Below are 14,354 nucleotides of genomic sequence, written 5' to 3'. Positions count from 1 at the left end.
GCTTGCGCGTTGTCTTCCGCGGTTGTTATTTTCGAACCAATATGATACCAGGTTCTTCAAGAGAAATAGGGTAAATTCGTGTTTCGTTCGCTACTTTTGTTGAATTTTAACTTTAAGGTGTCTAAGGAAACTATTTCCATTTTGAAAATTTTCTTCGGGAAATTGTAGCTTCGCATTGTCAAATAATTCACAAATCGGCGATGAAGCTTCTTCCCACGAAAACGAGAAATCTGTCCGCCATCTAACGGAAAATTTATAATTATCGGATAGAATGCTGTTGTGCGTGTTGTGGGTCAAACTAGAAAACACAATTATTGGCCGGTAGATGGACCCAATGTGACGTTAAATGTAAAGAAGAAGAATTTTTGCTTTATATGCAACTGTGGTTGTATAAATTTGTTCTCTACCTTCCTTCTATTAATTTGACGCTTGACAATTTCTTTATAACAGTTGGTTTAGAAGGATTTGTTTCTGTTGCCATAATTTTTAGAAAAAAGTTCGTTTTCTTGCTGTTATTACATCGATAAATCCTTTAATCTATATTTTTCAGGTCGTTCGACAATGGAGAATGATGCCGGAGAGTGTGTTGACTTGTACTGTCCCAGAAAATGGTTTGTATGAACGTAAGGCATTTTTACACGTGCGTTCTAACCTTAAAATCGATTCTTAGTTCCGCTAGTAACAGAATTATCCACGCTAAAGATCATGCTTCTATTCAACTGAGCATTGCCGATGTCGACCCTGTAACAGGAAGGATGACTGATACGTCGAAGAGCTACGCCCTGTGTGGAGCAGTTCGCCGAATGGGTGAATCAGACGATTGTATTGTCAGACTAACAAAAAAAGATGGGATCATTGCTAAGTAGGGATAAGTCTTTTGCACATTTTTTTAATTGCATATAGCAGTATTATGCAAAATACCATTTAGTTATCTCTTTACTGTTTTGACTATGTAAAATCGTTAGGTTAGGAATAATTTTTATAATTTTTTTGATCAGGGACTAGTTAATTGTATACAGGAAAGTAAAAATATTTAAATTTGTTTTTTTAAAAATTTGATTTATTTTTAGATTGCGACATTTTAAAGCAAAAGTGTAATATTGTTAATTAAACTAAGTATTGTTAATTATTTAAATGCTCCTACACTCTTTGTTACAGGAACTTCTGAGCATCTAAGAACTGAGCATCTAAGAAGGGACTATCAACGCCGATGTTCTATGCAATGTAACCATCTTATTTAATTAAATTTGATTTTAAGTTGTTTTTTGAGTATATTTTCTTCCTGTCCTTCCATTATACAAACTGCTAGAGAAATAACTTTCTCAAAATATGCGTTACGAATATCAAATTTTCCTTGAGAGGTGGCGACCTCTACATTGTCGGCAGTGAAACCATTTTCAAACAGTAGGGCAGTCAAACTGGCCCATAAAGTAGGAAGAAGATGGCTGAAAGTAATTCTAGTGGTGTGGCAAATAAAACTGATGTTCAGAATTGTACGCAGAGCGAATGTTTGGATATTCCAGAAAAACATAAAACTGAAAATGGTAAGTTCCCTAACCTAATCTGAATCGACACAATGGCCAGCCGAAGTTATGACAGATGGTGTTTTGCTTGGGAATATTTGCACCGAGAGTCTTTTTGCTAAACGAGGCAAGGAACGATTATCTTTGCAGTTACTTTTTCCCTAAATTGATACCAGTTTTTCTTTATTTTCTTCTCAAATGTTTGAATTCGAAAAGCTTTCGCGCAACTCAAATTTGTAGGTTAGGTTTAAAAGTTCAATAAGTCACAATTTTTACCCTTTAAAAGTGTTTATGTTCAAGCGGTTTACTGTTTTTTAAAACGATTTTAAAATTGCCAACGTGTCATGGTGCGTAACATTCCAACTATCACCCTAATCAAATTATAATTAAAACATTTTCAAGGAAAAGCAACAGGCTGCTTCAAACGATCTACAGGGTCTGACCAAAATTTTTTTATGGATGTTGCAGAAATGTTGCAATTTTAATTGCAATTAATTTAATTGTAATTAACAGTAATTTTTCCGTCGATTTAGAGTTGAATTAGTATTACTCAGCTATAAAAAATCACCTTTGATAATTCTTTAGTTATATTGAAGCTAGGAATGGAAAGTTATTGAATGACTGAAATAATTTTGTTTTATTTCAGTAATGAGGCCCCTATTAGTGGACGATTATAAATATGAAGAAGAACCTGAAAGTCTTCAGAACATTTTGAAATTCATAGAAAATTCTTCCTTCCCTTTTGGCAAAGTGGAAATCCTTGTAGGATTGATTTATATTTTGATGCTCGAATCTGGTTTTGTACCTCTTGGCTACAAAGATAATGACAAGTGTGATTTTGATTACCAAAGAGTTTTACAATTAAGTCAAAGTTTACCTGTTGTACGTCGAAATAAAAGTTATCATGTTACCCTTGTGTTACCGGCATTCCCTTCATATGAAGTTAAACTGGCCATTGTGATCTTTTCAGAAGATTTGCTCATTAACTGCTTTGTAAAAGGTGTTGAACGTTCTTTGTTCAATGCTTTATTAGACCCTCTAACTTATTTTACTTCTTCTGATTTGTGTTTACAAAGATACAAGTTTCAAAGTTTGAATCACTTATCTAGGGTTATTAAAGATAGAATCTGTTTTCCTGTCAAATACTGTATATTAAAGCATCATAACATACTCTTTCCTTGCTTAGAGGATCTGCCTGCAGAAATTATTATTATAATAATGAAAAAATTAAAACTGTGCGATTTGATTAGATTTGGAATGACCAACAAACATTTCTATGGTTTAATGACTGAGTTGCTTGAAAAAATAGTTAAAAAAATTCGATAGTGATTGGAAATTTTTGTTTTTTAATTTAATTTAAGTTTTTCGACTGTTACTTTATTTATTTCTTAATTGTAAGATTGTAAATTTCTTAATTACATGATTGTAATTGATTTTAATAAAAGTTGTTTTATTTGAATGTGTTTAATATGTACGCTTAAAAAACAAAGCAAAGATACCGTTTTTGAAGAAATCAGAGGTTTTAAACAAATGTAACAGTTTATTATATATTCCATATAACCAAATTATTAAAGTATTTATATATTTACCAAATTGGCAGCGAAATAAAGGGTAACTAGGTAGAAACACCAAAGATAAAAATACAATAGGATTCATTTGGAGTGAACTTTTTTCTTTTTGGAAACACCTTAACCATTAAGTCTATCGATAAGTAAAAGCTTTGTTAAAAAGTGTGTATTTTTAGAAAATGATTTGTCTACTGAAGTCATACCCATTCCGGAAGCCACTTCTGTTGGCACCACAGGAAAAATTCTGGATTTCACGAAAGCCAATGGAGATACAAGTAAGTGCGACTTTGCAGTGCCGTCAGTGCATCGATATTGACTATACCAGAAAGTCACTTTGCTGGTGAGCTCTCTATACAGGGCAATCCATGTGAAACCTATACTGTCAATATTTGACATGAATTGCCTGAATTTTATCGGACTATTGCGTTTAGCAGTTTCTTTGACTTCCAAATATTCTATTAATCAATATAAAATATCAACATTTTTGCTTAAATTAATACAAAGTATAATATTTAGTTGCTGTTTTTGACAATTCTTCTATTGGGCGTATTAATTGTTAAGAATAAAGGCTAATTCTTCGCTATTAATTTTGATGAAAATTGAGGTACCTCAGTTGAACAACTTTGTGTAATATATATAATACAATATACATTACATATATGTAAAACATTCGTTTGTTGTTTTTGAGGACATAAGTCAGAATGAAAATAAAATATTAACATATTTTAACTTTCAAGTGCAATGAGCTACTGCAATATTAGTGATTGATTTAGATGTGGTATAGTTTTTCAAATACAGCAAAAGAACTTAATGAAAAAATTTTTTTATCACCGTCTTGCGAGGAAGATACAATATGCGAGACTTTAGGAGCAAAAATGAAGATAAATCCAAATAACCAATAAAGCAGTTTTTATGTTACATAAAGACGCAGCAAATGGACTAGTAATTTTAATAAAAAAGTTTGCTGTAAATTTAGCTTTTAAAAAGATGGGTAATATTGGAGAAATTCTACAGGTTATGTTTACGAAGATATAAATCCCTAAAGGACGCTGCTGAAAATTAGTTTTTCTTCTTACTGTTAAGGTAGAACCGTTAAAGTAGTATCCTTAAAACATATTTAGCTTATTTACTTTATCAGAGATGGACTAATTTGTACACGTAAACGCATTATGTTTAACATCCTGTTTGTTAAAAAAAAAATATTTTTGAAGTCTTTAATTGAAAAAAAATTTGTTCTTTAATATCGACAAAAAAACTTAATTTTGTAAGGAATAAATGTTTTATTTTTAATAAATTATCAAGTAAAAATGTAAGAAATTTCTTTTCATATTTGTGCGATAGAAACGCAAATAAAATAATAAATTAAGTTATTTTTTTTAATGAACAAGATATCCATCCTTTAGGCGCCATCAGGAAAAACAATAATGTGAACTTGTATCCTTTTCTTGTGTCTCGCTCCTATATTTTCCCGGACGCCCGATATAAAGAGGATAGTTATGTTTATCTCGTTCTGATGCAACCCACGCACATTTAATAAAACTCTCTGGGGAATATATTTATGAATAACCGCTTGGAGTCTTGCATACGGAAGTCTCGGGTGTCGCTTCCAGTCGAATTCGCGAAATTTGGCCGTTTCAAGCGCAGTCTGGCATCCGTGATCATTCGTTGCCCAACCCTCTCTCTGGATATGCGCCCAGGTTATTGCCATAAGTAGCAGTCGCGACGGGCTTGGTGTTTTCTTTGTTACAAAAAGCATTAATTTTTTATCATTTGATGAATTAAACGACCCTAATGTTTAACGGATCCTTGCCGTTTATTAAGCTTCCGAGCCTGATGTTCGGTTAAATCCGACCGGAGGCGATCAAATCGCGAGTTTTTGGAGGAAAATCCGGATGTTAACGCATAGCCACAGCGACGGTGAATTTCCATTGTATAGTCAAGGTGAGATGGGCCTTAATTTTTCCTGTTGGGGTATGTTAATTTCGTGTCAAAGTTATGCGAGACGGGACTGCAATAATTATTTATTAATTTATTAGTTGATCCACAGAATCAGGTACTTAGTTTGATTGATCTTTGATATTTAATTAGAGAATAGTACTTACAACTCTTACAACTTAAATAAGTTTTACAAAAGAACAAATCGGAAGTGAGCAGATAATGCTACAAGCGATTTGACAATAAATGGATATATGAATTGTGGGTCTGACACAAATGTCATCAAATCATACTACAGATTTGTTTGCTTAAGAACTATCCATCAGCTGTACATAATGGATTCTTTATTTGATACAGTCGAAATTTTGCATTGATCTTGATGCAAAAACATTTCATTACAAACATCAGCCCATTGTTCTTATTCTGAAAGTTCTTTTAGGTTATTAGTTTAAAATAGAATGGATAATTATAATTTATTATTATGGACAGATTTTTGGCCGAAAATTTGTAAATCTTTTCGATTAACTAAACGGTTTGCCAATGCGTTGAACTAAAATGATAATTAGTTCTAACAGTAGAATTAAAGGTATACTAATTTAACATTTTATTGAGTTTATTGGTTTAGGACGAGACATGCAATAAATGTTGATAAATCAAGTTACGGTTTGATTATTTGCTTAGTTTGGTTAGTGATCATTGGTAGCTTTTCACATATTAAAATCAATTTTTAATGAAAAAATATTACCATACGTCAAGACACAAACGTCAAAAATATAAGGAAGGATTAAAATGAAAACAATCATCAAACAAACAAAACCATTCAACAAAAAATATGTATCACTGTCTTATACCAAGCTCTTGTAAACAACTTAAAGAGATAAATCGTGCGTTGCCCAGCAATACCCGGTATCTTTCTTTATTAGTTTGTAGGCCATGGTTACACTTGAAAAGAGTATTAGTGCAGTTGGCGTCTTCGTCAAATTTTACCAAACAATTTAATTAACATATTTGCTTGCAAACATCACATCTGATTATTTGAAGGCCAATTTAATCTTTTCCTGTCTTCCGGGACATAATATTTCGATCAACAAATGTATTAATCTCCCAAATCCTCTAACCTACCAATCCATTTTTTTATCTATTAACACTGTAGGTATGGTTAGATATTTGGCATGGAATTATTGTTTTGTTATTGTTTACCCATATACAGGGAATTCATTTTCTTAGCTCCAATAGGGCGTCCCATATCGATTTTGAACTTCGGCAGTTTGTTATTAATAATTGTGAATATTATAATATTTAGGATATTTTTTTTGAGCAAAAACCAAACCATATCTTAAATGCTTGAAAATAAATAATTAAAAAAATAATTTTTGAATGTATTCTGACAAAATTGCAAGTGTATTTTATTGATTTATTAAATAAATTAGTACTTGCGTAAGTTTTTTGTAAAAGGTAATGTTCAAAACGGAATTTGGCGCCTCGTATTTTACTTTCTAACTAACTAAAGCTTAGTTGTAGGCAGTGTTGCGAGTACTAACACATTAAGTTGCGAAAATTTGGGGTTATAAATGTAAATTTTTGTTTCCCTAGTTTGTTTCTAGTTTATTAAAAAAAGCAATGCAGCGGCAACAACTGAAGTGATAACAAACAAAGAAGTTTGGTGTAAATTTTTCTATTGTCCTAAGGGTTTTCAATTGGCGGGGGTGGATTTTAGCGGCCCGTGGCCGCCATTTTGTTTCAGTGGCGTCTGTAAAATCTTCTGTTAATTATTTATTTACTTATGCCGAATCAACATGGCGCTGAACAGCACGTTCAAATGATAAAAAAAATTATTGTCAAAATGAGTGTTCGTCTAAACTTTGCTCGCACTGCACCCATTTTACCCACACTACTATAAGATGCAACTGACCCAGGTGCTCAAAGGTCAACGCCATATATTCACTGACTGAGTTTTAAATCGTTCAGAAGAGGACCTCAATTTTGGCCAAAAACGCATCTTTAACGTTTAGATGTGTGTTAACAAGGAAAATTACCGCAACCCACTCGAGGTTCATAATGCATGAGAGTCCTTGAAAATTGGACCATTCGGATTGGTACCACCGTAAGAAGCCAAATCATGTCATATCTCACAGTTAACGGTACATACGTGCCTGTCAAATAAAAAAAGAATTAGCTTGTTTTATCATTTTAACATCTACCTTATTGAAAAACCAATTATTTTCTTTTCATTTTCTTGCAATACAAAAAATTCGAAAACGAATGAGATAATAAGATCGTAGTGCTGTTGTTGGAAATTCTAGAAATTGCGTTTTAAATTCCATGTCAGATGTAATTCAGAAACAAGTTAGTACCCTAACAGGGAAAACTTTTACTGTAAAATCCCTAAGGGAACATTTGGCTTAAAGGAAATGAAGATTTATCGGGTTCATTGTTTTCTAAATTAAAAGGTGTGCTTCGCAAAATGTTTCTTTGAAGGTTGTGATACCAACTGCATTTTCCATGCGATAAACACAAACGAAGGAAAACATAGTTAACCTAACATTTTAATATAACTTCAACAAAAGAGAGTAACCCGGCGTACAAAAATTAAAATATGGCGAATAAACGATCGCCTCAGCTAGATTTTTAACTCTAATGCAAGAAACTCGCTGAAATAAACTAATAATCGAAGCCCTACCGAAAAGGTTTCCTAAACCAATTTAGTGTTATGCATTTCCCCAATCGCCGATAAAGATTCTTTTTTTTTTCGCGTAGTGAAACGGCGATCCCACACAAAACATCACGAGTCTTGTTTTAAAACAATTAAAGAGATGTATTTGTAAGCCATATTAAAACAGATAAGATAAGCAACTATAACGCACTTGATCAGCAATAATCATTTGAAGGTGTGAACGCGACTTGTAAAGTGAAAATTGGCGACATATTATGTGCCGCAATAGTGTTTAGCGCGACCTTTACTACTTCGGGGGGGCTGTTGTTATTTGGTGGTGGAGGTGGTGAAAGATGGCTAATTTATTGCGGAGAATATCGCGAAGCCGAAGGGATTTAAGTCGATCCGGTGATATCATACAGGAGACGGAAGAAGATGGCGGTTTCAACGCTGGAAATTGTAAGTTCATTAATTTTTAACGTCGAAAGGTTTAATTTCGTAGGCGTATTGTAAAACCAGGCCTAGGATTTTTCAAAATGACAGGGCATAATATAAACTATAAAAATTTCACAATAAGACAAGATAATGTTAGGCCTATTATAAAAAGCCTGAAGGATATTAGGCTAATTGAGAAAATGGTATTTTACAATTCGCTTGGTTCGATTTAGGCATTTTATAATATAAATGTAAGATGGTCTTTCCCTTTAATCCAACTGCTACCTTTGGACACAACAGTGTGTGCAATTTATGCCTAAAGCAAGAGAAAATAATGACAGAAAGAGAGAAGAAAGTGCTCATGGACAAAAAGCTGGCGGTGTTGACGAAACGTTATTATTGAGATCTGCAAACTAGACAGGGGGCCGTTAGATCCCAAAAATATAATTGGAACTGAAGCACACAAATGGAGCGTACCAGAGCGGTGCCAAACACGATCTCCTTAATCGATGATTTTCGAGAGACGAGATCAGCGGAATAGAGAATGACATTATCATCGAGATTTCAACTGACAAGAGAAGTTCTAGCAATGTTTTCCAAGTTTGGGAAGCACGGATATAAAAAATGTTGCTGCAAGTCTAGTACAAACCAATGCCGAAAAAACAAATGCTTTTGTTTCAAATCTTATGTTAAGTGTCCTAGCAAGTGTCACTTCAGTGACACTTGTGTTAACAAATAATGGTTTAATGTAAATTTTCCTTTCTCCCCTACATTTAGTTTACTTACTTCATTTACGTTTTATGAAAATCAATGCTTAAATTCTGTTTAAAGGCTACATGATGTTTCGTATGGTGGTATTCTATTTTGTAACCCTCACCCTAATTTTAGAATAACCCTGAGGCAAAGGCATATTATAAACGGCGAATTGTAAAATACTTCCATTCTCTCAATTAGCCTAACATCCTTCAGGCTTTACGCCTGCGACATACATACTATATATATATATATATATATATATATATATATATATATATATATATATATATATATATATATATATATATATATATATATATATATATATATATATATATATATATATATATATATATATATATATATATATATATATATATATATATATATATATATATATATATATATATATATATATATATATATATATATATATATATATATATATATATATATATATATATATATATATATATATATATATATATATATATATATATATATATATATATATATATATATATATATATATATATATATATATATATATATATATATATATATATATATATATATATATATATATATATATATATATATATATATATATATATATATATATATATATATATATATATATATATATATATATATATATATATATATATATATATATATATATATATATATATATATATATATATATATATATTGGATGTATTAGAGAAGTGTGTATTTTATTGAAAATTTTAAAAATTGTATTAAGCATTAAAAGCATATTTTTGTAAAACTAATTTTTATTTTTCAGAGACTGTAATAGGGACACTTAAAATATGCGTAAAAAATAATGGTAAAACTAGTTATTTAAATCAGATTTTAAGTAGATGGGGGAGAAAAATTTCAAACAAATTAATACGTCTTTCTGCAATCTGTCTTTAAAAAGTTTCTTCAAAATTCAATAAAAATATCGCAATAAGAAAAAAAGTACTGATTGTGTTGATATCAAGCATTTGATTCCGACAACAAACGATAACAAAATCTGAATCTCAAGAAGTTCCAGTAGATTTTTTCCAGTTTCTAAAATAAACTTCAAAACCGGAAAGAGAACTTGAATTGTTCAATGTATTCCGGTTTGCAAGATCCCTGTCGTAAGTGGCAAACTCGAGCGATCTGGGAATAAGTCCGACTCTGGCGCTCTACTCTTTCTCTTTGAAAACTTAAATTGACCTGTTTTATGAGTGTCATTAGCAATAAGGCATCTGAGATTTAAATTGCCAATACCAGTTTCATTACGCACTTATAACTACGTGGTTACTATACATATATTATTTTCAATTATAAAAAAAAATGTTTGTTGTTTATGATTGTTAATATAATTATAAGTTCTTGATGGAAAAAGTAAACGTATTTTCGCGCATACGCATTTACTTTCGAATACTGATTTTTAAGGTTACTTATTGGATAAATTTTGCAATTACCTCTGCCAAAACCTTCATGTTGCGACCTCATCCGCTGTACAGACCGCCATTAAAGCAAGAATTTTGGCAGGTATATATTAATAATTGCTATTTATAGATAATGATGCACTCGAAGCGTAGTTTATACGTCGATATAATTTTCGCATTTCACCGACTCCATTGATAGATATGGATAAATTTGATTAGTTGTAATTATTAATGTTTACAAGATATTCAACATTTTCCTTTATTAAAATGAGGCTTGCTCCGTTGCACTTCCGAACTTATGAAGTTAAAAAATTATTAAATTGCTCCTCGGTTGTTGCTCACAAAAAGTTCGAGACTGCAACAACTGGAATTACTGAGCTTTTCCCCTAGTGGTTGTAATACAAATAATCCATAAAAGATTTTTGAAGAATTTTCAGTTAACATGTCGTTGTCATTTGCAACTTTGAAAAAGCGGGGGTTTCTTTGAAAACCAAAACATTAACTCTGTGACTAAAATTTCGCAAAACACTGGTTTTGATTGGAGCATGTAGTTTTCATCCATCTCACACTTCATTTTAAACAACTTTTTTGCTAAATCGTCTGGCAAACGCCACCTTTAAGCTAAAGGAACTTTTAATGAAATTCTCAATGGACAACCATGGTTTTTCTATATCGCGATAAAAATTGCTTTGTAATAAATGGTATTTTATAGAACTTAGTTTTTTTTCTTAATACGGATTGCCGATTATTAATTACTAGTTAGCCCTTCAGTTGCCCTTTACATTTGTCTGTTCCTCCTGGATAGCAAAAGCAACAACAATATTTCTGTTCTTGTTTCTGATCACGCTAGTAACTTCAAGTATCGTCAATGGCACTTTCAAACTTTTCCCTAAGTTGTTAGCCAGTTGGCCACTATTTTTGGGTTGCGTTTAGATTAATCGAAGTTCTGCGCAATGGACCTGTTTTCCCTTCGAAAGTTAAGGAATTTGACACTGTTATTTTATACTTTTCTGAAACGGTATCTACAGATCACGATTATTAAATTTGACTTTGAGGTTTGAAACGGATACCGAATGTGTTGTTTTGCGGCCTTTGGTGAAAAATAACTCCAGACGTGTGGCGTCATGCCAACATAAGGCGCGGCAGATAACGAGTCAATCCAAAATAAAATATTTTGTGAACGCCGTGCATTTTTGGATTTTGGGATATACTTTAACTCCCGCTCATCGAAATGGATTTGTTTAATGTGGGGGATAGCTTAGCCGACTCAATACTACTGTGAAATATCCAATCATGCACCGATCAAGTGGGTGAACTGTCAGTTTATGACGTCAGCTTCGTTAGCTACGGTTTCGGGTACTTGAGGCGGAGAAGCGATTGGATGTTTTGGGCAGTCGCGGATGGTGTTTGGGGTTTGTCAGTTCTGATGATCACGTCGTCACACTCGATGAATGTTTTCGTGCTATTTAACAAAAATGTACCCAAAAACTAAGTGTAGTAGAAAAACTATTCAATGATAAAATTGTTCAAGCATTCACTCCGCCCATGCCAAAACAATGCGTGACTAAAGAACCAGGCGTTATACCAAATAACTAATTAATTCCTTATTTTTTATTGATTTTTTATTAAAGGACACGTTCAGGGAGTATGAGGAGTGCGATATTGGCGAACTGGAAAACATTCAATGCATCCTAGGATTTTTTTCCCGATATGCAGGGTGTTAAGTTAATGCAACCCTATTTTACCTACTACGTTTTTAAAGTCTATAAATGTAAAGTGAAAAAAAAATCTGGCCGTTTTTCGAAATATTAATTTTGTTCACAAATTTGAAAATTTCTTGGTGTGGGTTCGATTTTTTCAACTTCTAATAAGTTTAACTTTTTTTACTACATAAATATGCGAAAGCCAAAACGAAAAATTGAAGATTGTTGCAAATGGCAGGTAACTTTTACAAACCCTGCGTGGCAAGTTTAAAAAGTTTTTAATTTATAGTTTATCCCTCTTGGTGAGTTTTAAGGTCAAAAAGAATTCACTTAAGATGTTCAGTTAGTAAAAGTTTAAAAAGTTTGATAGTGCCAAAGCAACTCCTACCAAATGTACAAATTCTTGGAAATCTTAAAAATTTTTGTTTATTTGCTTTTAATACGTCCACTTTAGCAATGTTAGTAAAAGATGAAGTGGTTGGTTACTTGCAATGGTAATTTTTGTATTGATTAAATGTTTGGATTGAATGTTAAAAATAAAATAGCTTAAGTTTCTTATGTACAAAATAAGCCCAAATTGGCTTTTTTTCGTGCTTGTGTGCTAGTGGTAGTGCGAGTTGAACACCGCCACCTACCACAACTAACGAATGTCATATTATTGTGTCTAACATCTTTCTTTAGTTTTGTGAATGTGGACTTCTGAAAACCCTCATGCCCAGAGGGTTACACGTACGACGATGTAGGTTTTTCATGTATGTATGTAACGTTGCCGGAAATACAAATCAATGTGGATGAATAAACAAAACAACAAAGCCGCAAACAGCACTTATTCTATTTGAGTATTCATCATAATAGAGCGGAGAGACGTAAGTGAATTAAAAAAGTCCGTAGCATTCAATGCTGGTTTGCATGTGGATACGGACCGATCCCATTCTGGTTGGGCACAAAGGACCTTTTCAATATATAGCGCCATGTCGAGTTGAGCGGTCTATTTTCGTCTCGTGACGTTTGATGCCAAGTTCAAGGTGAAAGGATTATCTATCACGAGATGTTCGAATTAAGCGTGCGGTAGTCAACGTATGTTGCAAATTTTACCAGTACCTGCTCCATTGTAATCTACCAAAGCGTGGCCTACTATTTAATTGACCTTAAAAAATTATACGGTAATGTCAATGTCACTGCATAAATTATCCTTCTAATTAGAAACATAAGTACAGCAACAATGAAAAGTAATTTATAGCATTATAAGCAAGGGTTGAGTCCATGTAACGTAATTTATTCAGTGCGTGCGAATTTGAGGGATTAAAATTGAATTTACCGATTATTATTAGAGACAAGATGACTCAATAAATATGCCAAGAAATTAATTTTCGTGAGTTTGCTTCAAAGTACAGAGAAACCAGAATTCGAACAACAGATCCTAGTAGTTGACAGTTACTAGGTAATTTAATACAATCGCAACGGACTGGGAATAATACAATGTCAAACCAGATCGTAGTTGACAGTTGCGAAGTAGTTTAATACAGTTTCAATGTCCTATATATAATGTGTTGTCATTACGAATAAGTTTTAATTATCATTTATATTTTCAGGTACGTCTCCAGATTCTGCAGATGGTGAGTGAAAATAACTGACTAACGGTAGATCGCATTAAATCTTTAATTCGATAATGTGTTGAAAGTGGAGTTAAAAAGTTCTGGGAGGCAGCGGAATAATTGCAAATGCACTTTCTCTATTTGTATTATATTATATACGTAAATGATGCCACAGGGCTGATTGAAGAACAATTAGTTAAATACAATCGTTTATTGGCGTTTAATTAGAATATCTAGTCGCTCCTAATTTCGGGCACATCATTATTTACCAACTTCGAGATTTTGAGCATCACATTTGAAATTCTAATTTTAAAACGTTGCCGGTGGTTTTGGTGATCTTTCTCATGTCGCGAACTTACTAAATAGGGTATTTTTTAAAAGTCATCCTCGCTTTTACGCGTGCAATAAAACAATATATTGACCGTAATGAATTATAAAGCAAAAACTCGGCAGACGAGTTTATTTTCACTCATCTAGAGAAACGTTAGTTAATGTTGACGGTCGACTTTGCAGCACTATAGAGGACTTTTTACAAAAAATTTAAGCAAATAAGCACCTGCTTTAATCCTACATATTGGAGTATAAGGAGTGGACAAATCAAGGTGGAATAGGGGTGATGAACGGGGAAAACAACTTGTTCAAATGTGATATATATATCTTGACATTTGTACATATACGACACGCGCTATTTTTAAATAATGAAATCGATTCGATTTTCAAATTACTGACCGACTAACTGTA

The 14,354-nt window shown here is 32.4% G+C and overlaps 3 protein-coding genes across 7 annotated transcripts in view; all 3 read left to right on the top strand.

Annotated features, from left to right (window-relative positions):
- The first annotated feature begins 359 nt into the window (after window positions 1–359).
- On the top strand, window positions 360–1,262 carry LOC132703998 (small ribosomal subunit protein eS21). Its single transcript, XM_060673595.1, has 4 exons — window positions 360–496; window positions 551–611; window positions 671–862; window positions 1,159–1,262. The coding sequence occupies exons 2-4, from the start codon at window positions 562–564 to the stop codon at window positions 1,166–1,168; spliced, it is 252 nt and encodes an 83-aa protein (XP_060529578.1). The 5' UTR covers window positions 360–496; window positions 551–561; the 3' UTR covers window positions 1,169–1,262.
- Window positions 1,263–1,380: 118 nt separating this feature from the next.
- Window positions 1,381–14,354, top strand: part of LOC132703995 (phosphatase and actin regulator 3-like) — a 92,174-nt gene continuing 79,200 nt past the window's right edge. The window contains exons 1-3 of one of the 3 annotated variants that reach the window (XM_060673587.1): window positions 1,381–1,544; window positions 3,268–3,366; window positions 13,611–13,634. In XM_060673587.1, coding sequence (XP_060529570.1) covers window positions 1,442–1,544; window positions 3,268–3,366; window positions 13,611–13,634 — 226 coding nt within the window. In that variant the 5' untranslated portion in view covers window positions 1,381–1,441. Of the gene's footprint in view, window positions 1,545–3,267; window positions 3,367–7,910; window positions 8,139–13,108; window positions 13,182–13,610; window positions 13,635–14,354 lie in introns of those variants that run through there. The other 2 variants (XM_060673588.1, XM_060673589.1) reach the window with 2 other exon arrangements.
- On the top strand, window positions 1,586–2,885 carry LOC132703997 (uncharacterized). Of its 3 annotated transcripts, XM_060673593.1 has the most exons (3): window positions 1,662–1,870; window positions 1,926–2,025; window positions 2,170–2,885. In XM_060673593.1, exon 3 carries the CDS (start codon window positions 2,172–2,174, stop codon window positions 2,847–2,849), a length of 678 nt encoding a protein of 225 aa, XP_060529576.1. In that variant the 5' UTR covers window positions 1,662–1,870; window positions 1,926–2,025; window positions 2,170–2,171; the 3' UTR covers window positions 2,850–2,885. The 3 variants fall into 3 exon arrangements, with proteins under 3 accessions (XP_060529575.1, XP_060529576.1, XP_060529577.1); XM_060673592.1 differs by lacking the exons at window positions 1,662–1,870; window positions 1,926–2,025 and adding an exon at window positions 1,586–1,650; XM_060673594.1 differs by having other exon boundaries at window positions 1,662–2,025.

The sequence above is a fragment of the Cylas formicarius genome, unplaced genomic scaffold, assembly GCF_029955315.1.
Source record: "Cylas formicarius isolate icCylForm1 unplaced genomic scaffold, icCylForm1.1 PGA_scaffold_6__28_contigs__length_40554024, whole genome shotgun sequence".
Taxonomy (NCBI): domain Eukaryota; kingdom Metazoa; phylum Arthropoda; class Insecta; order Coleoptera; family Brentidae; genus Cylas; species Cylas formicarius.
The sequence above is the reverse complement of the archived record's forward strand: the minus strand, read 5'-3'. Positions and strand labels throughout refer to the sequence as shown.